The sequence below is a fragment of the Peromyscus eremicus genome, chromosome 5 (assembly GCF_949786415.1).
Source record: "Peromyscus eremicus chromosome 5, PerEre_H2_v1, whole genome shotgun sequence".
Lineage (NCBI taxonomy): Eukaryota > Metazoa > Chordata > Mammalia > Rodentia > Cricetidae > Peromyscus > Peromyscus eremicus.
The window spans coordinates 31,094,529-31,119,744 of NC_081420.1; the positions used below are offsets into that span (position 1 = coordinate 31,094,529).

General features: G+C 50.2%; 1 protein-coding gene across 1 annotated transcript; it reads right to left on the minus strand.

The window, feature by feature from the left end:
• Positions 1-1,361: 1,361 nt before the first annotated feature.
• On the minus strand, positions 1,362-3,189 carry Foxc1 (forkhead box C1). Its single transcript, XM_059262327.1, has one exon. The coding sequence runs from the start codon at positions 3,187-3,189 to the stop codon at positions 1,540-1,542; it is 1,650 nt and encodes a 549-aa protein (XP_059118310.1). The 3' UTR covers positions 1,362-1,539.
• Positions 3,190-25,216: the final 22,027 nt, after the last annotated feature.

Consider the following 25,216-nt stretch of genomic DNA (forward strand, 5'->3'; position numbering starts at 1 on the left):
ACAGGGCAGATCACCCTAAGATAATGAATTTATTACATTTCCTGGGTTATTTACAAAAGGAGGGGGAGGGCCATTCCGGATTGCCCCCTAGGTTTAACCGTAAATTAACAAGAAAAATTGGTTTGAAAAGAAACCACCCTAGACTAATGTTCTTTCTGCCTTCTTACCCTTCCTTCTGGTTATTGCTGTAAATGTTCAAAAATAATTGTTCCAAAAACATATCTTCTAAAAGTTTCCCCAGGATTAAATATCCATTTCCAACCCACAGCATATTTATATTAAATCCTTCTGTGTGATACATGAAGAATTGTAACTGTGGGTGAGTTATATACATACATTTTAAAACTAGTTTATTTCTCCTCTTACAAAGGAATGAAATTAATAGAAAAAAATCTATTTGGCATCTGGCTCACAGGTATGTATAATACTCATTGCAATCTATGTGGGACATGAAAGCCAATACTTATCTGTGAGTATCTTGAGGCATCTCTGCGCACTGGTACCACTGTGCTAACAATGCTGCTGATTCATGGGCTTAAAAATTGCCAAATCATGTTTTGTAGTTACTGAGGAAAAGTATTTGTTCATATGCCAACTCAGATCTGTTTAGGAAATTATCTGTTTAATAGCCACAAAGCAAGCTGACTACTATATAGTACACTTTGCAGAAAATGCTGTAGGGGAAAAAAAAAAACACCTTCTAAACAATAAAAAAAATGCTTTTAGTGAAATTTGACATGAACTAGAGGAAGTTTTCTCCACATTTCAGAGATCTGGCAGAGAATAGAGAAGTCTACAATTTCTGCTCTGAAATCCTTTCTTTATATTAAAGCTGTATGAAAGTATCCAGACATATAGGTCTTATTCAAACTGAATGGCAATTTATTTATAAACAAACAATGGATATGATCAACAAAAAGAAAAGGATGAAAGAATGAGATTAATACAGTTTCCCTTTTTATAACGAGAGAAAAGGCACATTTTAAAGTTTCAGGCAATTTAACTTTAAAAGCTTTTGGAACACTTTCTTGGTGTTTGGTCCGTAACATCCAACTACAAATTAAAAATAAATTACTATATTGCAATTTACATTTAAAAACAAGTCCATGAATAAAAAGAAAGCGATTTTCATAAACAGGGACTTTCCCCTTCTTTCGACATAGGATAAAATATTATCTTACAGGTGAGAGGCGAGGCAGAGGGACAAGACGAAGGAGCAGGGAAGTCTCTGAACGCAAGAGGAAACTTACGTGGTATCTGCAGTAAACTGACCTTTAATAAACCATGGTTTTGCTGTCTGTACAAAATAGTTTACCGTTTTGCTTACTTAGATAAGGCAAAGTGAATGAGGCTCTGGTTTTCTTTGAGCTGATGCTGGTGAGTTGAATTTCGGGAGAGATTCTGTTCGCTGGTGTGATGAATTTTCTCAAGTTTTAAAATTTGTATGTTTTTAGTTTCGATTTTGCATTGCTGGGTTCTTTCACTGTTCCTGCTCTGGGGTTCCATTCCGTTCGGCTCTGAGAGTTCCGGGGATGGGGGTCAGAATTTGCTACAGTCATAGACGAAAGCCCCCGACGTGCGGTACAGAGACTGGCTGGCAGGAAAAGCCATCTGACAGCTACTATTCCCATTCACCGGAGAGTTGTTCAAGCCTATCCGCTGCGACTCGAACATCTCACGCACCGAGTGGAAGTTCTGCTGCTGCCCGGGATAGCCCGCGGCCGCCGCGGCCGCCGCTGCGCTCGCCAAATGGCCCAGGTCTCCACCTGCCTGGTTCAGGTACCACGAGGTGAGCCGGCCTTGGTGGGCCGCTGGATGGTGGCTGGCCTCCTGGCCGCCCCCTCCGTGACTCAGGGACGAAGTGCTGCTGCTGGTGACTGGGGGCAGCGAGTAGTCAGGCAGGGGGTCATCTACGGCCGCGCTGCCGGCGCCTCCGGGCGGGCCCTGCAAGTGGCCGCCGCGCTCGCCCGCCGCGTACAGGCTCATGGCCTGCAGGTTGCAGTGGTAGGTGCCTGCGCCCCCCGTGCCCCCCGCGCTGCCCCCGCCGCCGCCCCCGCCGCCTCCCGAGCTGCCCGCACTGGAGCTCTGGCTGCAGGGGGAGCTGTAGAGGGAGCTCTGGCCGGGCGAGTAGGCACCCAGCGCCAACGGGGGCGCGATGCCGGCGGCGCGCGAGGACGCGGCCGCCGAGGCCAGGAGGCCTGAGCCTAGCTCCGCGGCCGAGCCCTGGGGCGACCCCCGCAGCGACGTCATGATGTTGTCCACGCTGAAGCCCTGGCTGTGATGCGGCGGCGGCGCGGGCTGTGGAGGCGGCGCGGGTTCCGCAGTGTCCAGGCTGAGCGGCCGCGCCGACGGCAGGCTGCCCGGGGGGCTGCTCCCGCTCGACAAGCTGCTGCTGCTGCTGTCGGGGCTCTCGATTTTGGGCACCGCGGCGGCGCTGCCGCTGCCTAGGGCGGCAGCCGGGGACAGGGGCTGGGGCGGCGAGGGACACGTACCGTTCTCAGTCTTGATGTCCTGGATGCGCACGGGCGGCGGCTGCGGCCCGGGAGCGGAGCCCTCGGCCTGCTCCGGGGGCGCGGGCGCGGGCTGGCGGCCGGCCTGCGGCGGCGGCGGTTCCTGGAGGTGCAGCCGGCCCTTCTCCTCCTTGTCCTTCACCGCGTCCTTCTTCTTGAAGCGCCGCCGCCGCCGCAGGAAGCTGCCGTTCTCGAACATGTTGTAGGAGTCCGGGTCCAGCGTCCAGTAGCTGCCTTTGCCTGGCTTCTTGTCGTCGCGGGGCACCTTGACGAAGCACTCGTTGAGCGAGAGGTTGTGGCGGATGCTGTTCTGCCAGCCCTGTTTATTGTCCCGGTAGAAGGGGAAGCGGTCCATGATAAACTGGTAGATGCCATTCAGGGTGATCTTCTTGTCCGGGGCATTCTGGATGGCCATGGTGATAAGAGCGATGTAGCTGTAGGGCGGCTTCACCATGTCCTTGGGCTGCGGCTGCGGCGTGTAAGGCCCGTAGGCACGCGCCATGCTGCCCGGGTACTGTTCAGCGTGCGCGGGGTGCGAGTACACGCTCATAGGGGCCGGCATGGCGGTGTAGCCGCCCCCGGCCGCCGCCGCCGCCGCGCGGTAGTAGCTCTGCTCGCCGCCGAGGTAGGGCACCACTCCCAGGGAGTTGGGGCTGGACACGGAGTAGCGCGCCTGCATGGCCCCGGCTCGCCGCCGCCCGGCGCAGCCCGCTTGCCCCCCACCCTCGCTCGGGCCGGGCCGCGTCGCACCGGCCGCCGAGTCCGAGTCCGAGTCCGGGCCGCGCCGAGCTGCTGCGGGCCCCGCCGGGAGGCGTCTGTCCCGGCCGCGACCGCCTCCTTGCTCCCGGGGCCGCTCGGCCTCTCCCTGCGCTCGCCTGGCGCCTCGCACCCCCCTCGGTTCCCGCGCGGGCAGCTAGGGAGGGTAGCTGCACAGGGAGGGGGCCGGACGAGAAGCCGCTAGCCCGCCTCGGAGAAACGCGCAGAGCAACTTCCAGGCGCAGTCAGGGCAAAAAAAGAGACAAAAGTTTAAAAAAAAAAAAAAATCCAAAAAAACAAGAAGGCGCCCGGCTCGCCACACTGCTTCCAGGAGACACTGCTCGGGGCTGCTGGCGAAGGCGGCCAAATAACCAGGGGCGGGGGCAGCGCGCCGGCCGCCTTCCCGGGCCCCCGCGTCACCTTTTCTCAGTCTCTTGCGCCGGCCGCTTAAGGAAGCATTGGGAAAACTTCTGAACTTTTGAGCATCCGTCACCCAGGCGAGGACTTTTTTACGCAGTTACATTTTTTTCCGGGCAGCGGAGCCCCGCCCCGCCACGGAGGCGGCAGCCAATGGGAGGCGAGAGTCGCCTCTGAATGAGCCAGAGGCCGAGCCCTGCCGGCCCGCTCCTGGCGGCTGGAGGACCGCGGGGCTGACCACACGCGCGCCGGCTGCCCCGGCCCGGCGCCCGCGCCCCTGCCCGCAGCTCGCGATCGGTTCTCCCACCGCACCCACCCACTCACTGCCCAACACTGCCCCTCACTCCCTGCCGTTCTTGGGGACTCCCATTGTTCCCGCGGATTTTCCGGGTCCTTGCGGGCCCCAGGACCCTTCTTGCGTCCACCGTTCCCAGGCCTCCACGGAGTCCTCGATTCTCCCCTGCACAGGATCTGCCTCAATCCTTAGCATGTCTGGCTGTCTCTAGCGCCCGGGGTTTCTCCGGCCTTTCCAGCCCTCCGCCTATCCCCTGGCCTCTCCTTTCCGAACATGCTTCCCCCTGCTATATCATCCATCACACCCACATCCCATCCCATCCATTCTCCGCCGGCAGGTTCTCCAGTCCGGCTCTAGGTTATGAAGGTTCAGTCACAGCCGCGGGGTTTCCAGTGAGGACAAAGATGTATTTTGGTGCCTCGCCCCACACCCTAGTCTCAGTAAGAGGAAGGGATAGAAACCTCCTGAAACTTCAGACGTTTGTTAAGCTGATAGACTGTGTAGGCCACATTGAGGAGCCCGGAGTTCTTGGACGTTCCAGGGCTTAAAGGAGACAAGAGTTCGGGCTACCACGACTCCGTAAAGTTTCCTCCGCAAACCACGCGCTGCCGCTCTGTCCTGCCCAGCACATTTTCGTTCAAAAGACCATTTAAGTTCAAAGGGCTCGGTGACATTAGTAGGCGCGTGATGATGAAAAGAGCCAGATAAATATGTCCCAGAGCTTAAGGCTTCTCCAAGCCACTCTCCATCTCTACCTATCCCAGGGCAGCTGTCTCATAGAGATAGTCTATGTTGGGGGAAGTGCGGAATTGCACCTACAAGAGTCTGAACAGATAAGCCTAGGGAGATTCTTGATATCTGTAATTATACTTAAGGTCTGCAGCCTCTAGGCGACTAGAAACAGAATGGGAAGACTTGAGAGGGGAAACGGAAGACCTGAGAAGACGGGCCTCCCTCTGACTGCAAAGCTACCCTGCATTTCAGCAACTGTTCCAGAAAAAAACAACTCTGGCACGGAGTGGACACCTGGTCGTTTACTAGAAGCAGGGGGATGCCGGGTTTGAGAGCCTGTGAAGAAATGTCTGTGACTCACTTTACACCTTGGTTACTCTGATATCTAGTAATCTTTAACTCAAGGACTTAATAGGAGTCCCTTTTGGCTTGCCAGCTTGAATCCTCCTTCCCTCACTTACACACACACACACACACACACACACACACACACACACACACACACACACGGAGGCAGTTGCATCCTAGCCTCCAGCACATTTGGGCTCACTTGAGACCCTGTTCCCAGAAGTTTGCAAGACCAAGGCACTGTTGGATTGGGAGAAGTACCAGATTTCTCAGCGGAAGGGTCAGTAGTTGATTCCTACAGACACTTGGATATGGAGAGAGTATGGTCAAAGTCCCCAGCCTTAAAAAATAAAGTCACCGACGTCCAGCTGTGGCTTTAAGTTCTGGGTCCCGCTGTAGCTGAAATACAATTAGAAAGTGATCATCCTGGACACCTTGGCATTTGGTTTTTAAACTGTGTGTGTGCAACCAGCTGTGCGGGGCCATGAACGCAGATTTTAGCAACTTGTTTGTTTTCCGAATGTGGGGTTTCCACATTCCAGAGGGCGGGATTCTATAATAGACAATGTGCTGGACTACCCTCCCTCCAGTCCCTGGTTGCTCCCCCATCCCCAGCACAGAGAAGTGTAAACAGTTTGTTCTGTAAACAACAAATCGAACTCCCCTCCACCCCAACCCACCCACCCACCCCCACCCCCACCCCGCTTTGGGTATAAAAATTGCCATTGTGAAATTCGTATTTGGCATGCGGGGCGGCAGGGGGTGGGGGTGGGGGTGTTCGGTTTTACAAAGATCAACTTTCCATGGTTTGGCTCTGGATAATCGCCAGGAAAAGATATTTGCATTTGGTTTTTATGTGCTTACTCGGAAGCAAACCTCCAGTGAACGGTTTGATTGTATTTCAAGCACTCACTATTTTATTATTGTTGTTGCTGGCTGTTGTTTGAACTCGAAGATGCAGTCTGAAGGGGTGGGGTACAAACCAAAGTTTTCATTTTCGAGTTGGAGTTTGGGTACCCCTTTTCTGTTGTCGCACGGGTAGTCAGTCACTCTGCTGCCTCCCCTACAACCGGTGACTTGATTGGAAGAAATACCGCAGGACCCCTTGGGCATCTTTTTTGACACCTTGGGTACTGGCAGCTTGAAAGCCCCCGCAGGCGACAGCGGTAATGAGTGTTTGGCGGGATGGTGGCTGGGAGCAGCCGACCCTCACTCCCCTCTCTGACCTGCCAGGAGAGGTTACAATTCCCTGGGCCCACCGAAGGGATCTTAGCTTTGGGAAGGAGGCATGACGTCACGGTAATGGTTAAAAAACAAGGCCTCTGTGGGCCCCTCCTGCACAAAAACACCGGGAAGCGGGATGTGGCGAGAGCTCCTGGAATGCCCGGATTGGGGACGTGGTGACACCACAGGAATGGGGAGTGGGGCCAAGGGCCAGCAGCACCAAGGCGGGTCACCAGAACCTGGAAACGCTATTTTCCGTCTTCTAGTGAAGGGAGTGGGGATTGGACTGGGGGCCGAGTACAGAAACTGACTCCTGCAGGGTGTGAAGCTGTCCCGCTTGGGTTCCCTGGGAGGGGACCCTGCAGGCCCCACTCAGTCCAGGCCGACCTATATGATTCCTTCGCCCGTTTTTTGGGAGTTTCTTTCTCTTGGCTTCGGAGTTTAGCCCTGGAAACCCAGGAGTGGGTATTGAGGGTCAGGACGCCTGTGTGCTGGTCCCAGCGGCCCTGCCTAGTCCGGAGTTGAGAGAGGGTTTCAAATCTGCAGAGCTTCCTAGGGGGCTGGGGTCAGTAGAGACTGCATCCCCGCTGGAAGATGAAATGGGACATGGACAATTGTCCCAGGAGTGCGTATGGAAAACTTCCCACGAAGCTACCACGGCAGACAAGTAGGGCAAAGTACGTTTGGAGGTGTCTTTCAACTATTTAGAGAATTTCCTTAGTTCTCCATTTGGCCTTTTTCCTTACCCGGAGCCCGCGGGAGGGGAGGATGTCCTGGGGTCAAAGCCCGTTATTCGTTATCAAACTGTCAGGCGGCACGTAGAGTTTGTCATTAGTGTGACTTTTCACCAGAGGGAGGAGGCAGGGGGTGGGGGCAACACCTGGGTGGCTGTGACTTCGGCCGATGGACTTCCTCCTTAGGAGGCTTGACAGCGGAACATTCGTCCTTAACGAGGTCCCTCTAATTCAACCCTTTCTTTGAATAATTCCTACAAAAAAAGAAAGAAAGAAAACAGCGTTTATCTTTCGATTACTTCAAACACAAAATGCTTACATCGCTTATCTGTATAGATGAATTAATCGGATAGCCGTCCATTTAGACGTGGCCCTCCACGGGAACTTTGCATCAGATAATTTAATGTCATCTTCTAAATCCTCAAGGTTAGTCTTCTTGGCCTTTCTAATTGCTTACAGGGAGAGAGAGAAAGAGAGTCAACACCTGTTCTTTAACCCCTGGGGTGGACCCGTTTGTCACCCCTCTGCGGGAAAGCGACACTCTTTCAGAGCGGTTCCTCGGTTCAGAAGTGAGTTGAACCATAAAGGGGCCACAAAGCATGGGAAAAATGAATCTTTAACTTTGTAGCCTGGTCACAAAAGACTCGGACCTTTCTTTGTCTAGGAAGAGGTAGATAAAGAGCCAAACTGTCACTTCTTAAAAAAAAAAAAAAAAAAAAGAAAGAAAAAGAAAAGAAAAGAAAAGAAAAGAAAAGAAAAAAGAAAGAAAAGAAAAAGAAAGAAGAATAACGGTGGGCGATGGGAGAGGGTGGATTGTGTGTGCCGGCATATGCCCGTGCCTTAGTTCCTCATGATCCAGATTCCCAAAATATTCATGGATTCATGGATTCATGGTGGCAGCCAAACTTTAGGGTCCGAAAAGGAAGAGGCCCCTTCATTTCCTAACCTCGGCTTATCGCTGGTCATCTGTAAAATGCGAGCAGGTCCTCAGACCCAGGAGACTCGCGTTTTCAGAGACTGCCGGGTCCGAGCTGGCGTCGGGCAGTGGGGCGAAGTCCAGCGCCTTCCCTGGGCCGCAGCAGAGGAAAGTTTGCGCTCCAAAACCTGGACCATAGGTCTTGCGGTAGAATGTTGTGTTCAGAGAGACTGACCCGCAAACGATTCGGGATGCCCAGGCCAGTGAAGATGACTGCACTTTGCAGACTTTGCAGACCGAGGGCAGGTCCCAGGTCACCTGCCCAACACCCAAGCACCAGTGCCACAGCGAGTCTTTCTTTCTGCCTTCCAGGGTGCCCTTCTCAGACTCTCCCAACCCGCTTGCAGTCCCCACTGGCCCAGGTTCTGGGACGCTCCCCATAGCGCACTTCGCTGTACCCTGGAGCCAGGCGCCTTGGGGACCTAGAGCGCGCAAGGAGGTCTGCCTCACAGCCCTCATTTTCTGGGAGGCAGCCGCGGGGCCCTGGGCTAAAGCTGGGTGTTTGCACCTCTTAAGGTAAAACACAAAAAAAGTTAGCATTTGGCACAGCGCGCGAGTTTCGCTCGAGGTCGGACGCTCCCAGGCGATCTGAGATGGAATTGGTGGCGCGGGGACCCGCAGCTCCTTCCAGCCTCTGTATGCTTTCCACTACCCGGGCGGCAAAGGCAAGAAAGGAGGGAAGGTGTGGAACCCGGGGCCACTGGGCAGCCCCGGGCCGGGCCGAGCTTCCCGGCTGAGCGAGCGGATCTCTCGGCTAGTCCCTCGCCTCGGGAGCAGCAAGCGCAGCCCCCCGACACTGCGCGTGCTCTGAGCGCCCCCTGCCGCCCGCGGCTTCACTGCCGCGTCTCCTCTGTGGTCGTCCGGGCTCCAGAGGCTGGTGGAGGACGGTCCCTTCCTTTCCGGAGCCTCTCGGGGGGAAGCGGGTTGACTGAGGACCTTGCGGCTGGAAGGAAGCCCCCACGGGTTCTGGTTTCTTGTTTTCGCAAGCAGCAACTCTCACTTCCCCAGAGACCCCCGGGACTAGCCCCATCCTGGTAAGCATCTCCCTAGGCATAGATTTGGGACGTTCTTCCCAGAGCCGGAAGTGACCTGAGATGGGGTTCTCAGCCACCGGCGACACATTCCTTCCAAGAGGCCCCTTTAAATTGATGTACACATTACAGAAAAAGCAAAGCCGCTTCACCGAGTGAATTACTTTCTGGGAGATGCCAAGGAATGCATTTACTGGCCGCCAGGTCTGCCAATAAAAGTTGCAAATGAAGACTGCTGGTTTCCAGGAAAATGTACTTCTGTTTTTAAAACACTCCTTAGTCTTAATTACCAAAAACTGAACCTCCAAAGAACCGGTTTAAAAAACAGGACTAGTGAGTGGCAGTGATGGTGGCTGCTGGTGAGGTCTCACACCCCCGCATGCATTTACACACCTGAACTCGCCGCGTGAGAACAGACCATGCACACCTACAGCCTTACCAATGCAGAGGCGCGCCAGTATTTACATACACAGCAGACACAGACACAGGCTCAGCGCTGGCACCTGAGGAGGTATGCATTCGGATTAGCCAGTGCTGTTTAGTTTGGAAGTAAAGCTGTAAGAAAAGACAAACTACAGTAAATACAAAAGCAAGTGGCCTCAGAATATTAGACAGAAATACATGTGCGCAAAGAAAGGAGACGTTGACTCCATAGTACTTAGCTATGGCTGCCACAATCCTTTTTCTTTAACACCAATAGCTGACCAGGTTTAAACTGTAAGACAGGGTAACAAATCCAGAACTGATTTTTCTCCCCTTTTGGTGTTGGGCGTTGAACCCAGGGCCTCTAGCATGCTGAGCCCTGGCTGCAACCAAGAGCTACACCCCCAAATTACTTTTAGGAAAGGTCTCCTTTTGTTTGAGGTCACAAAGACCCCAGCTGGAATTAGAAAATCTCTCCACTCAACGAATGTAGCAGCGATTTTTCCTGCCCAAAGGTTTGGGGCAGCACCACCAATGCTAATGAAAGGTGAACTTGTTCGATAGGCTGGCTCTTTCTTCTTAAGCACAGACACTAATAAGCACACTAATAAGGATACTTAAGATGCTTGGAGCACTTATGCTGTCATCCTGCCAAGGGCCACAAATAAGCACTCCATTTAACCCTCCCAAGGACCCTGACATTGATGCTATTATCTGCGTCTTACACGTGAGAAAGGAAAGCTTAAAGAGAATAAATAAGCTGACAAAAGGATATATAACCTCCCGGTTTGACTCACTGTGTCTCGTTGGGCCTTTGGAATGCCACCTGTAAATACACAGTTTGTGTGCCAATGAGAGAGGGAAGTTTTAAATGGTTAAATGTCACAAACGGCAAATTTTACCTTCATTTCAGATGTCAATTTTAAAGTGCATTTCAGATCAATGATATATTTACTAAACAAGTAGTCATCATGGATGTGGGGCATGATTTTTCCGACCCTTTGGCCTGATTCTAGCAGCAGGGAACACAACGGATACCCTTTTCAGGACTTCTCTGTGAGGCTCTATTAGTATAACTATGGAAAGAACACCTACACATATAAATACTTAATATATTGTGTATATGAAGTGCACTGGACTAGAGCTGGGCTAGTTTATCTGCACATCTATACACGACTTCGGAGCTCCTCACATTGGGGACATGAGCTGGATAAATGCTATAAAGTAAAAGTATGTTCATGTATAAATGTTTATATTAGTGATTGAACCCAGGACGGCACACAGCAGGCAAGTGTCTCACCACTAAATTGTCCAGGCTGGCTTTGAACTCAAGATTCTCCTTCCGCAGCCTCCTGAACCTGGCTGAATAAATGCAAATCCTGCTAGCAGTTGCATTTTCTCCCTCCTTGGAAGCCATTTGGTGACCCTCCATATTTGGTTTCTTCAAGGTTGTTCCTCCAGTGGGCACAGCAAATGAAGAATAGAGGAGCCCCCTCCCTCCACCTCTACACTGTCTCTGTCTTCACACTTAGCTACAGCCACTGGTCTCAGGGACCAACCAGACAGGACCTTGCACCTAGGAAGCTGCAGACCCCCAAGGCAAGGTTGGGAGCTTTCTTCTCAGTCCTCCTTACAAAATTCAGGCCAAGGGGGTTGGGAAGGCATGACCTGCAATGGCTGGGGTTATCTCTCTCTATGGTCTCATGCCAGGGGCCCCCAAAATCATCAAAGTCAGACTGCTTGAATCACAGGTAGGGAAACTGAGGCTTGGGAGAGTAAGCTGGCCCACGACAAGGCAAGGATCCTCCTACGCAGGACTGGCAAAATCTAGTCCAGCCTTGCCGCAGCACATCATGAGTTCCTCCACCTTAAATCCCACCAAGGCTCTAATGTCTAGTGCGGGTGACAATGTTAAGTTGCTTGGAGAACAGAGTAGGAACAGGGCACAGCCATGGAGAAAGGTGGACAGGAGAAGAGTGAGCCAGGGCCACAAGGCCTTTCCTCAGGAATACTCCACTGCTCAACTGGGGTTTGGTCTGGGTCTGTAAGAATGAGCCAACAATGGGGTGAAGATACCTGGGCAGAGGGCTGAAAGGGGCCCTAAGACCTCAGGCAGGTCCAGGGCCCAGTGCAATGCTGGAGTGAAGGTGCTTGGCCACCATCTAGCCAAAAGGGCAAAGGAGCTGTGCTTTCCCATGGATTAATATACATGTCAGGGGGTGGAGTGGCCACTATGGTGAGCCCAGAGGACCTGACAGGGCCCGTTTGCCCCAGTCCTGACTCAGTGTATTTCTTCACTGCTGGCCAGTACATGTTGTGGCCACTACCAAACCAGGCTGCCGGAGGAGCCTCCCCCAGTCCTTGCTGACTGCTGTGACAGTCTGGGACTGCCCTGCTTCTCTTCAAGCCCAGCAGGCTGGCATCTGACTGCCTTTGTTTGCCACCGCTTGGAGGAAGGTCCCTTTGCAGGCAGCGGGCCGCTGTGTTCACACAGGCCACAGGCACGCACTGGGAACCCCGAGCAGGACCTGTGTTTAGTCTACCTCGCTGATGTCCTTCCTGAACAGATGGGAAAAGGAAGCAAGTCTCTTAGCCATTCCTGCCTCCCAGTACCCGTGCCCATCCATCATTTTCTCACTTACGGTCACGGGATGGCAAACTCCTGCCTGACTATTGGGCAGAGTGGGGGCTGGGTCACCAGGGAGCGGCCAGGCCGGCTAGGCGCTCTTTCCCTCCTTCCTTCCACACAAAGGTTTACATTATTGGCTACCCCGGTGATGAAACAGGCACCAGATTAGATAACGCTAAACATGCTTTCATAAGGTGCCAGGGTGGCCCACGAGACGAGCTCCTTCAATTTGCCAGCGTGCATGCTACTACTCAGTTTGTTTTTAGGTAGTTAGCCCCTTTCACAAACAGACAACAGAGAGGTACACCATGACTGCCCAAGGAGAAGACCACCATTGCCCAAAGCCAGAAAAATTACTCACCCAAAAGAAGCAAGTTGGTATGAGCCGCTGACTTCTGGGAGCTGACCTGGCAAGCCTGGTTGTTTTGCTTCTGTGTGTGGCAATTCCACACTGTGCCGGCTGCCCTAAGACACACAACATAGTAGTTTTCATTGTTTGTCTTTATGAGTATTTGCTATCAAAGATTATTTGTTAGACCTATTTGTTTTAGTAAGGAACGTGTCCAAAGGCAGGCTGACGAGGAGGCGCTGGGAAACGTTTTGGCAGTGGGCAGGGAAGGCCTGTGGAACCAGCCCTTCTGACAGCAAGGCCAGGACACTCACACATTTTGTTTAGTATCAGTGCATTGTCTACTGTGTGCTGGAAGCAAGCTAGTTTTCTAGTAAACACCACTGTCGCTCATGCCAACTGCTTTTTCTTTCTTTCTTTTTTTTTTTTTTTTTCCTGGAATGGGCTCGTCGATTCACTCAGGTTCCACAGTGCACTGTTCACTCAGTTTTTAGTGGTGATGTATAAGGCCCCGAATTCAGGTTCAACTCCCAGCATGTGTATATATATATATATATATATATATATATATATATATATATATATGCATATTAGATATGATATCCTATGCACTGAGAAATCCATAAGCAGGCAGGAAAAACTCACTGAGAATTTAAAAAAAAAAAAAACCAACAAGTTCTCTGGTAAGAGTTTGTCCAGTGGTCAAAACCTTTTGCCTAGCTTGTGTAAGGCCCTGGGTTCCATATGTAACACCACAAAACAGAAAAGAAAAAAACAAAACAAAACAAAACAAAACAAAAAAAACAGATGGCGAATGCATTGTGCTAACAGTTTTTACTTGTAAATGGAAGTTGAAAATGAAACCTCCATAGCTCTTTCTCCTGAGTTGAGTTTGGCAAATTCTGTGTTTCCCTGGTGATACATGTTTTTCTCTTCCTCGTTTCTTTCTTTCTTGATGACTTGTACATCAGCATTCTGATGATATCTATACAGCCCTGCCGATTTCCAGGAGAATCAGTTATCAGATGGTGTTGACAGTCTGTCGTAAATCTCATAAAAGAAGAGTTGGAACTCATTTTGCAGCTCTGCCAGACATTTTCTAAGAAAGCATTTAGAACCCAGAAAGCATTCCGAAGCAGATCCAAGCGACACAGGTCAACGCTGGCTTCAGAAGCGCTTGGTGCTGCTTTCCCATCTACCCACCAAACAAATATCGTGTCTATATTTGGGGGGAAGAATGTTGGGTGAGTAATGTCCTCTTAGGAAAATTTATGGAATTTTCTACGTCTTACCAGGTTTTAGTAACTATCCCCCATTGTGACCCATTTAATCCAGCTCTTTACTACCATTTAAAAAATCTGTTAAGCAGATGTGGGGCTGTGGAAGGTGGGAAGGAAGGTGATCGAGGGCCAGAAAGATCGAGGGCAGTGGTCAGGTGGTCACAACACCGTCTATAGGCGACAAAATATCGTGTGTATGCACCAATACAAGCAGTGCTGATATTTTTATGTGTCAAATTAACTAAAACAAAACAGAATCAAATAAGGTCCACATTTCTGAAGGAAACATGATGGATGCATTTTAATTTTTTCATGAACTCTCTCTCTCTCTCTCTCTCTGTGTGTGTGTGTGTGTGTGTGTGTGTGTGTGTGTGTGTGTGTGGACATTTGCGGAGGTCAGAGGACACCTTTCCTGAACTGGCGCTCTCCTATCTTCGGGTGCCGGGGATGAACTCAGGTCATCAGGCTCAGGCACCTTTAGCATCTGCACCGTCTTGCAGGCCTGGGTCATTTGTGACACCTGTTTCTCTTGCAGAATGAGGAGAATGGGGATTCTCTCATAGGCTGAAGGATTTGCTAGTAGACAGCTGGGGCAGAATCTGGAAGGTGTATTTTAGGCTCTCCTATGTAGGAGTCCCTAGAACTGGGGACAGGGGACACAAGGGGTTCCCCGGCTTAGCTGAATTACTTTCCTGGGATAGTAGGGGGTTATTTTTCAAGAGCGACTTCTCATCTTTCCTTGCTTTTGAGGGGTTGGGAATTGAATCCAGGGTCCCAGGCTCTGTCCCTAGAACAGAAACACTCCCCCCCCCCCCCCGCTGCTTTTTTCTGTTTTCCAAAGCTACATGATGTCTTTGGAACATCAGTGCAAGTTGTTTTTATGCTAACATTTTCATTTGTCAGAGACTCTGGGCCCTAAAAGGGAGGGAGACAAGAGGGAGTAGCCCTGCTTCCCATCCATTCCGTGGCTAGCTGATCCTGTTTGCAGAGACCCAGCAAGATCCATGTCCACTGTCCTGGCCACTGTGACCTAAGCGTGGGATCCAGGGTATCCCTTGCCATCAGGAGCTGGTTGGCACACCAGACAGACAGCAGATCTGTGGTCCCCAGTTGCCCTTGGAACTCAGACTCTTACCTGGCAGAATTCGAGAAACTTCTGGGACATTTTCACTTTCAGGCAGGAGAATCCCTCACAGCAACATTCTGGATGATGTTGGAGCCCATGGTCCACTCATCTAGCAAGTGTGGGACCACATTTTGGTACCATGACTTAGAGACTCCATCCGAAAGGCCTTCACCCCCTCTTGGGGAGAGTGTGGGTGTTCTTTATGAATAGTTTCCATCTAGGCACAGAGCTCCAAGAGCCTGGTCCAATTTCTGCCCACATGCAGCACATACTATGAAAGGCCATTTTCCTTTTTGAAGCAGATCCAAAACAATACACACAATGAAGCACAGGCCGTCGCCTGTGGGGGAAGCAGCTTGTCCCAGGAATCTCAATGGAACAAAGTGGTAGGCTGGTCAGGACAGATCTGACAGGAAACGAACCCTTCCCCAGTTAATGCACAAGTGGCTGTGACAGCGGGAGGTCCCAGGGGCTCAGGCTACCCATGGGTGAACATAGCCTTGTCCTTTCCACTCCAAGGCCCTGGTGGCCAGGTGGGTAGAAGGCCCAGCATGAAGTGCTGAGCTGTGCCTCAGTTTACTTTGATATGTGTGTCTGACTGAAATCCTAAAGCGGGGAATTCATGATACAGTCTCAGTAGAGAACATTCAAGAATAACTCTGAAAAGAGAAATTGCAAAGACAGGAAATTTTAAAATAAAGATGATGATGATCGAGAAAAGGTTCTGGATCACTCCAATTAGTCACTGAAGTATATTAGAAGCAGCTGGCTGTGTAAGGCTGGGGACCATAGTCCTCCACCTATCTCGGTGGCTACTTAGATCTGTGAATGCATGTAAGTTCCCAGTACACACGATCGCATTGTCTGCCGTAGCAGGAGCTGGATGGCACACACATGAGGATTTTTTCCTTTCTTGCAGTGTTATAGAATGGAACCCAAGACCTAGACAAATGCTCCAGCTACTTCCCAGCCATACATGGGAAACCTTTTTTTTTTTTAAACTGTTAACTAAAGAAATTTGAAGTCAACTATATGTGCATGAACAAAACCATTAGCTTCCTGGGATAGCAGTGAGTGAACTGCCCTTTGTGAACTCCGGGCTGCTGCTAGGTTTCTTTAGGCAAAATCTGTCAAAATGCTAACGGCAGCTCTGAGTAGAGGCATGATGTTTTCGCCCCTGGAAAACACTGCTTTGCTGCACGTTGGTGTCGGTTGGTTGCTGATTATAAAGTAGGCTGATGGAATTTGGAGACCGATTGCAACTTGAGACACAAGATCCCATCTAGAGCCTTCCAGAAAGTCCCCCATGAACAAGGGAGTGCAGGCTGTGAAGAGAAAGAAACCAGTGTTGGTGGGGGAAGGAGAGGTGTGAACGGCCTGAAGTAATGTGGTGAGAGAGAGAGAGATAAAGCTGCCTAAGGCTCCTGCAGCCAGAGGAAAGCCTTGCTTACTCCCAACACCGGGCATTGGGTTTCACGGAAAGCCCTTTATCTCCCTGGGGTCTGATGTTATCACAGCTTGAAAATGGTAAATCGTTTATATAACATTTGCTGCTTCACAAAATGAAGGTGCAATGAATTCACCGAAATGTAAGAGGGGCTTAGGACCAGGCTGCGGGACTGCGGGCTTCTGTCATTTGCAGGAATACTATCTGTTGGGCAGCAGAAAAGGGGGTTGGGGCTGTGTAGAAGAGGGGGAAGCCTGGAGGCTGATTACCTAGGCTGTTCTTCTGGTTTTTCTGGGTATGTGGTGTGTGTGTGTGTGTGTGTGTGTGTGTGTGTGTGTGTCCCTGTCCATGAGCTTGCAGCAGACATGACTCTGGCTTCCTCAGGAGGAGAATTTTAATAAGACCCTGTCCCTTGGCAAGCTGATTGTTGGAGCTCTGCTGTGATGTTATAGGACAGAGCCAGGATTCTTACATATGTCAGTCTTAAATCGAAGACTTATTCTGAGACTAGGAGAGGGGTGAAGAATCAAGAGGTTTGCCGTGTTCAGTGTCGGCCAAAACGACTTCTGCAGCCCTTTACCATTTACGGGAGGTGGGGGTGGGTGGGGGTGGTGTCGTTCCAAGAATCCATTGCAGCTCATTTTTGACACACAGAATGCCGCCAGCACCATTTAGTTAGGGTTCTATGTTCCATGCTGCACATGCAGTTGCTGGAAATGTTGTCATGAGGAGGTTTTCTGCACTGTGTGTCTGCTTATGGCTCAAAATAAACTATAATCGGACCTCAGTTTGGAAGACAGGAACCAGTGATTTTATGTATGCTCCAACGGAAGTTATTTCTCACCTTTCCATCTCTCTTTTTGTTTCTTTCCCCAGGAATCCAGGCGGTGGGTGCTTTTTCCACCAACCTTCTACAGGGCCTGGGGTGGAGCTCTGGCGTCATCTAGTGGCAGGAAAGGAGCAGTGCATCGGAAAAGTCCAAGATGTCTCACACCTGGAGTTGGCTGGGCAAAAAGAACTTTGTGCTGCCTGGATGTTTGCAAGCCAAGTTTTCCCACTGGATCTAGGGTGGCAACACACTTCCTGGGCTTAAGGTTGGATCCTCAGAGAGAGTCTCGCCATCGGGATAACCGAACGCCATGGTATCCAACCGAGGTCTACTTTAGTGACTTGTTTCTCCAAGGTGGGCAAAACCAGTTCCAAATGAATCCCCATGCCCTGCTTCTGAACTTCTGTTTCCACGAGAGGCACCAGAGACTTGGAGGGTCACAAAGCTGAGCATGCTGTCACAGGGCCTTTGGACTGGTGTCCCCTTGTAGTTCCCACCAGGCCACAGCATTTCCCACACTAATATCTGGCCCCTTACCACAGCAAGCTGTCCTTTTGGTAAGCTTCGGTGTGTGGAAGGAGATGGAATGTGGGTGGACAGAGCTTGTCCCTGTGCTCTAAAACAAACAAACAAACAAAAACACAGGCTGGTTCAGGCCAGGAGTGGGAAAGAGGTCTAAAGAGCAGCCTCCGGTAGGTGAGTCTCAGGGGAGGCGGTGTTAGTGTTCTCTAAACCCACCCTTGCCCAGGCACCTGTGGGCACACGGACCCCAAGGCTCAGACCTTTCCAGGATGTCTTCCCGGGAGGAATCTGTGTGAGGAGGGGGCATTTTCGCTTCACACAGATCCCTGGACAGAGAGGGTAGGGGCAGAGAGTCACTCATCCTGGCCAGGCTCTATCCCAGCTAGGGATGTGTTTGTCAATCTCAATTCAGCTGGCTGATGTTTTCTGAGCATCCCAGCACTATAAATTTACATGTGCCACCAAGAAATCCAGCCAGTAGAGTGACCACTGTTATTCCCATGAAGGCCACCACGCTGGCCACATTTTCATCAACTTCACACAAGCTAGGGTTATTGGAGGAAGGGGAATTTCAGTGGAAACTCATGTCTCCGACAGACTGGCCTATAGGCAAGCTTGTAGGGTATTTTCTTGATTAATAGTTAACAAGGGAGGAGCCGGTCTGCTGTGGGTGGTACCACTCCCAGGCTGGTGGCCTCTGGGTTCTATAAGAAAGCAGGCTGAGCAAGCCATGGAGACCAAGTCAGCAAGCAGCACTCCTCCATGGTCTCTGCTTGAGTTCTTGCTTCCAGATTTCAGCCTTGACATCCCTCAGGGATGGATCGTGACCTGGGAGTTCTGAGATGAAGTAGGTTGCAGCCTTCCCTCTACTAAGTTGACTTTGGTCAATGTTTCATCACAGCAACGGAAAACCGAACTAGGAGAGACACATGAGCAAACAAAACAGATGATGTCCAGAACTGTGGGAGGGACCCTTTCAGCCGCGAGTTCGCCTCCCTGGGGCCTCTTCAGTCTGGATCCCCAGGAAGACTTTTCCTGAGCATCCCTGGTGTCAGGTGGTGGTGGCACTCAACCAGCTGTCTCCCCTTTTGTCCTCAGCACGGCCACAAGGTACACAATAATGGACAGGAAAGGGACTTCTGCTTAGGTGGACAGGCAGAGAGAGGGCAGTGCGACCTGGGGGTGGCTGTCGTTTTGGAAATTGTTTATTGGCTGAGGGGTTAGACAGAGCATGACTAATTTCATCCCTCCTGTGAGAAGACCGACTTCCTCCCTCCCTCTAATCATCCCAGGATCCAGGTCCCCACGCATACAAGGACACTGCTCCACCACTGAGCTGCACCCAGCCCAGAAGACCAGGATTTGGCTGGTTTCCAGGGTTCTGGGTTCCAGGGGTTTGCTTTGTTGTCTTGGTGATTGGTTGGGATTTTGTAAAACTCTGAATCTCAGATGAAGACAGGAGCCAGCTAGGTGGGTCTGCAGAACAACAGATCTGAGGTGGTGGCCTGAAAAAAATGTGACCAGGGCTGGGGCAGCTCCTCAGCTGGGGGGCAGGTATCAGACAGAACAAGGTGCCAATGGCTTCTGCTGCCCAGCTGCCGAGGTTGGGGGGTGCGCGTTCCATTAAAGGCCTTTGCGAGCTGCGCTGCGGAATGTGTGTGAACAAGTGGGGTGCCCTCTCCCCGGCTTGTGCTCCTCTCAGCCCAACCTGTCTGTTAGGAACCCCAGAAGCCTCAGCCCCAGCAGATGTTCCTCCAGCTTTCACGAGGCATCTTTATGAAAGAGGAGGCAGGGCTGACTTTCCCTCCCCTTGCATTTAGAAAGGGAAATTATGGAAGACGAACCCCTTTCCTGGTGGATCTGGGAACCAGGGCCTGGCACAAGCCGGTGAGCGCTATCCCCGAGCCACAGCACAGCCCCGCTTTGGATCCTGTCATCCATAACACAACCTGCCTACTCTCGAGTGGAAACTTTCAACGTGAGTACTTTCTCAAGTTTGGGTTTCAGCTCGACAGACCTGTAGCTTGCCAGATATATTAGGGCTCATTTGTCCTCTTAATGGGGAGCGTCTCCAACGCGAGAAGTTTGCCTCCCTGCTGGTCTGTTCAAGCCTGAGGCAAGAGAAGCAGCTGTAAGAAAACCTGTCCCTGGGCTAGCCTATGCTTCTGGCAGTTTCTTTTTAGGCAGTTAGGTTTTGCGCTTTTTTTTTCTTTTTAAAGATTTCTTTATTTTTATTTTATGTGTATGAGTGTCTTGTCTATATGTATATGAGTACAGCCCATGTGTGCAGGTGCCTGGGGAAATCAGAAGGTGTCAGATCCCCTGGAGCTGGAGTTACAGTGGTGAGCTATCCACCACCTATGGTGTGGGTGCTGGCGGTCTAACCCGGCTCCCTAACCTGGCTCCCTCTGCAAGAGCACCAAGCCATCTCCCCATCTCTCCCCGCCCCCAGGTATTTTTCAAAGACAGCAAAATAAAAATAACTTTAGAAAGCATGCACACACACACACACACACACACACACACACACACACACACACTCACAACTGCATTCACCCCCTAGGAGTCAAATAAACGTTGCATGCTGCCCTCTTCCACAGAGGCAAGGACAGGGACATAAAGACTCATGAAGTCAGGGGAGAGGACTCTTCCTTTTCTGTCAGCCGCGTCCCAGAGATCCGTTCCTGTTGTTAAAAGGCCAGAGGAGGGGCGGACACCTTCCAGCCCCTGCCACAGTCCTCTCCCGACTCCCTTCTCTCCTGAACGGAAGTTGCGTCCAGTGCTGCCCTGCAGCGGGCAGTTAGGACCCGCTCCAAGTGCTTACCTGGGACTTCCTTCCACAGGCATCAGGCTCTGGGTTTCTTTAGTTTGGCACATGTCCACATACAGGCCTGGCAAGCCCAGTCGCCCAGTGCACCGGGCATCTGTGGGGTGGATATAGCCTCTGCAGGGCTTCCAGAAAACTCACCCAAGGAGCAAAAGCACCTCCTCATACCTGGGTTTGCATGTTTTCCTCTAGCCCATGGTGTATTTGCACAAGCCTTGCAAACCTCTTGTGAATTACTTCACTCTTCACAAACACCCAGCCCAGACTTCAAAATTGCCCTGGGATCTTTTCATCAGTTCAAAGGAAAAATGTGTTATTTCAATCTACTAATGCATCTCTTCAGAGCTGCGGAGCTATCACGTCATGTAATATGCACGCTGCACCTGGGGGTTGGGGGTGGGAACCTTATGCTGTGCGTGTGTGTGTGTGTGTGTGTGTGTGTGTGTGTGTGTGTGTGTGTTATGGATTTTCCAGCAAGTATACTTAATAACCATGCTGACTTGGCTGTACCCTTCAGTTTTCAGGCTAAGTCTAGACACGGGCTTCTTTTCCTTCCTTTTTAAAGGCTGCATAAGAACAGTGTGGCTGGAGTGTTTCACTTTTTTCCTGTGTGTATGGCGAGTAGGGAGATGTGCCGAGGGAGATGGATGCATAGAAGTGAACTTTCTTCTTTACCTACCATGACACCTGTAAAATGCCAAGATGGCCAAACCACGGTGACAGGAGGTGTCCTTGACCTTGGTATTTGTCATCAAACAACACCTATGTCTAGGGCAGTGACCCTTTAATACAGTTCCTCATTTTGTGGTGACCCCAACCATAAAATTATTTTGTTGCTACTTCATAACTGTAATTTTGCTACTGTTATGAATCATAATGTAAATATCAGATATTTGGGATATCTGATATGTGACCCCTCTGAAAGGGTTGTTTGACCGCCCACCAAAGGGTCGAGACCCACAGTTGAGAAATACTGTCTTAGAGAGATCTCTTTGAAGTTAGCCAAAGCCATGCTCAATCAATAGCTGTGGATGGCAGAGTGGAGATAAGCACATGGCATATGAATGTGGTTCTCATTAAAGACCAACCAGAGAGATTTTTCTTTAATTATTTATTCTTAGATAATCTCATGTAGCTCAGGCTGGTCTTAAACTTTCTATGTAGCTGAGGAGGACCTTAAACTCCTGATCCTCCTGCCTCTACCACTTACAGGTTGAGACAATGCATATATCCTGCCATAGCCAACTTCCAACCAGAATCATTAAAGAAAGGAGTGAAGTTACTGTGTGAAAAACATTCAGGGAGGTTGCTTGAAATTCCACCTGTGCAGCTCTCCCCTCTTCTCTGAGAGGCACACGTTCTAAGACGAGGGTACCAGAAAATGAGGACAAAGTACACCCTGCCCATACTGTTTCTTCCTGTGTGCGTTCTTATGATAAGTATTATACATTATAAATTAGCAACAGCAGCCGGGCGGTGGTGGCGCATGCCTTTAATCCCAGCACTCAGGAGGCAGAGCCAGGAGGATCTCTGTGAGTTCGAGGCCAGCCTGGGCTACCAAGTGAGTTCCAGGAAAAGGTGCAAAGCTACACAGAGAAACCCTGTCTCGAAAAACCAAAAAAAAAAAAAAATTAGCAACAGTAACTGATAATCAGCAGAACAATTATAACCCTGTGCGTCTAATAGAATTTTTAAAAAAAGATTTATTTATCACATATACAATGTCCTGCATGCATGTATGCCTGCATGCCAGAAGAGGGCACCAGATCTTATTATAGATGGTTGTGAGCCACCTTAATGGTGGCTGGAAATTGAACTCAGGACCTCTGGAAGAGCAGGTAGTGCTCTTAACCCCTGAGCCATCTCTCCAGCTCCTGTAATAGAATTTATAATATAATATAAATACAACATAAAGGCTCACACCTTTAATCCCACCACTAGTTAGGCAAAGGCAGATGGATCTCTGAATTGAAGGCCAGCCTGGTCTACAGAGCAAGTTCCAGGTCAGCCAGGGCTACACAGAGAAACCCTGTGTTGAAAAACCAACCAAAAAACCAAACAAAAACATTTAAAACTTATAAACTAGGAGCTGGAGAGATGTCTCAATGGTTAAGATCACCAACCACTTTTCTGGAGGACTCAGGCTTGATTCCCAGCACCCAGATGGCTGCTGTTCACAAGCATCTACCTGTAACTCCAGCTGTGGGGATCTGGTACGTTTTTATAGTCTCCTCAGGCATCAGATATGCACAGCATACACAGGCATACATGCAGGCAAAACACCCAAATGCATAAAAGCAAATTAAAAAAGACCTTGTAAACTATGTGCTTCTAGAACTTTCCTTTCATATCATCAGTAGTTGGCCATGGGAAACTGGAGCTGGAGAAAGTGCAATTGCAAGTTGGGGTGTATTTGATTATGCTCCTTAGGAGGTGCTGAGGATGGAGCCAGGCCTGCCAAGGACGTGCTCCTCCACTGAGCTGTAGCTCAGCCTCCGGCACTGTGTTTCTGACCAGTACATCTTGACTGAATGTGAGTCAGGGAAAGAACTCTCTCAGAGCTCCTCACCAGTGTGAGTGCGACTCTGACTTCTAAGCTCCCTTCTAAGGAAACTGTCTTGAGCTGTTTCCACTAGGAACCGGACAGAACTGTGGAAGGATGGAGAAGGGACAGGCTGGTCACACTTCCAACTGACTGAAGACCCTATCGGAGCAGCACGTTGGCCTTTGTGCTCCACCAGAAATATCTTCCAGATGGTGGATGGTGGTTTCCATCCAAAGGCTTTGCAGCTTGCTGTACCTACACTAAAGTATAGCTTGCCTGTGTCCGATGCAGTAGTTCTCAACCTGTGGGTCGCGACCCTCTTGGGGGTCCAACGACCCTTTCACAGGGGTCACCTAAGACCATCAGAAAACACAGATATTTACATTTTGATTCATAACAGTAGCAAAATTACAGTTATGAAGTAGCAACGAAACCCTTCTGTGGTTGAGGGGGTCACCTCAATATAAGAAATTATATTAGGAAGGTTGGCAGCCATGTGCTGGGCAGGCAAGCAGAGAAAACAGCTTAGTGACCCGGAACTGTGCTTGGCTCGGGCTCTGTACTCCTGTGGCAGTGTGCCTGCTATTGCTGTGGTATTAAAGACCATGACCCAAAGCCCCCCAGGTTAGGAAGGGCTTATTTGGCTCATGCTTTCATATCATAGTTCACCTTTGAGGGAACTCAAGGCAGGAAATGGAGCAGAGGCCACAGAGAAACCCTGCTTACTGGATGGCTCTCACGGATTCTTCCTTTCTTCTCTTCTTCCCTCCTTCCCTCCTTCCTTCCTTCCTTCCTTTCTTTCTTCCTTCCTTCCTCCCTCCCTTTCTTTTTTGTTTATTTTTATTGTTATTTTTTCCAGACAAGGCCTCACTATGTAGGCCTGGCTATTCTCGAACTCACTATATAGACTAGGCTGGTCTCGAACCCACAGAGATCCACCTGCCTCTGCCTCCTGAGTGCTGGGATTAAAGGTATTGCTTGCTTCTTACACACCCTAGAACCGCCTGCCCAGGGATGGCACCGCCCTCAGTGACTTGGCCCCTCCCACACCAATCATTCATCAAGACAATGCCCTACAGACCTGCCTGCTGGCAGTGTGATGGAGACGTTTTCTCCACTGACAGCCTCCTCTCAGCTTCTAGTTTGGGTCAAGTACACTGGTGACCCCGGACCCCCATCTGCACGGGGCTGCGCATACATTCCTCTCAGAACAATGGAATAAACCTCTCCTTCTCCAAACCACTGTCACAAACTCCCTTTTCATAGATGTTTCTATTCAAACACATTTCAGAACATATCCGGGTATGGAAGGCAGGAGGCCAGTTTGGCTTAGACTGGTTTTGGGTGCATGTACAATAAGACATCCTCTGTCCTCTGAGTGACCTTTAGGGGAAATACCCTGTTTCACCACCTTATTCCTATGCCTAATTGGGCATGGATATGATTAAAATCAGATGCATCATGGAAAGTGTTGTTGATTGTTTTCTTACTCTTTGTCTCTTTGGGGGGACCACTACCCAGCTCCCAAATAAATCACACACAGAGGCTTATTCTTAATTATAAATGCCCAGCCTTAGCTTGGCTTGTTTCTAGCCAGCTTTCCTTAACTTTAAATTATTGTATCTACCTTTTGCCTCTGGGCTTTTCCTTTTCTATTCCTATATATCTTTATTTCTTACTCCAAGGCTTGCCATATAGCTGGGTGGCTGACCCCTGGGTTCTCCTCCTTCTCTGGCTACTTCTTTTTTCTCCCAGATTTCTCCTTCTATATATTCTCTCTGACTGCCAGTCCCGCCTATCCTTTCTCCTGCCTCACTATTGGCCGTTCAGTTCTTTATCAGACCATCAGGTGTTTTTCACAGGCACAGTAACACAGCTTCACAGAGTTAAACAAATGCAATGTAAACAAAATAACACACCTTAAAATAATATTCCTCAACAGGGAAGAAACACGTGCAACGAGCAAAGGCCTACATTATCCAAACCTATTGATCAAAATAAGATAACCACCCACATTACGCCCCGTAGTAACCAAACTCCTCTCTTAAACGCCATAAAAAGAAGCCCAAACACAAATCGGGGCCATCGAGCACTCTCATCCCTGGGGGCTGCTATTATTCATGATTGCCTATTTCACTTAAATAAGATGTCAAGAACCCGGCCACTCTCAATCCAGCCCTTAATCACCAGGTACAAACTGAAACCCCGAAGTAGCA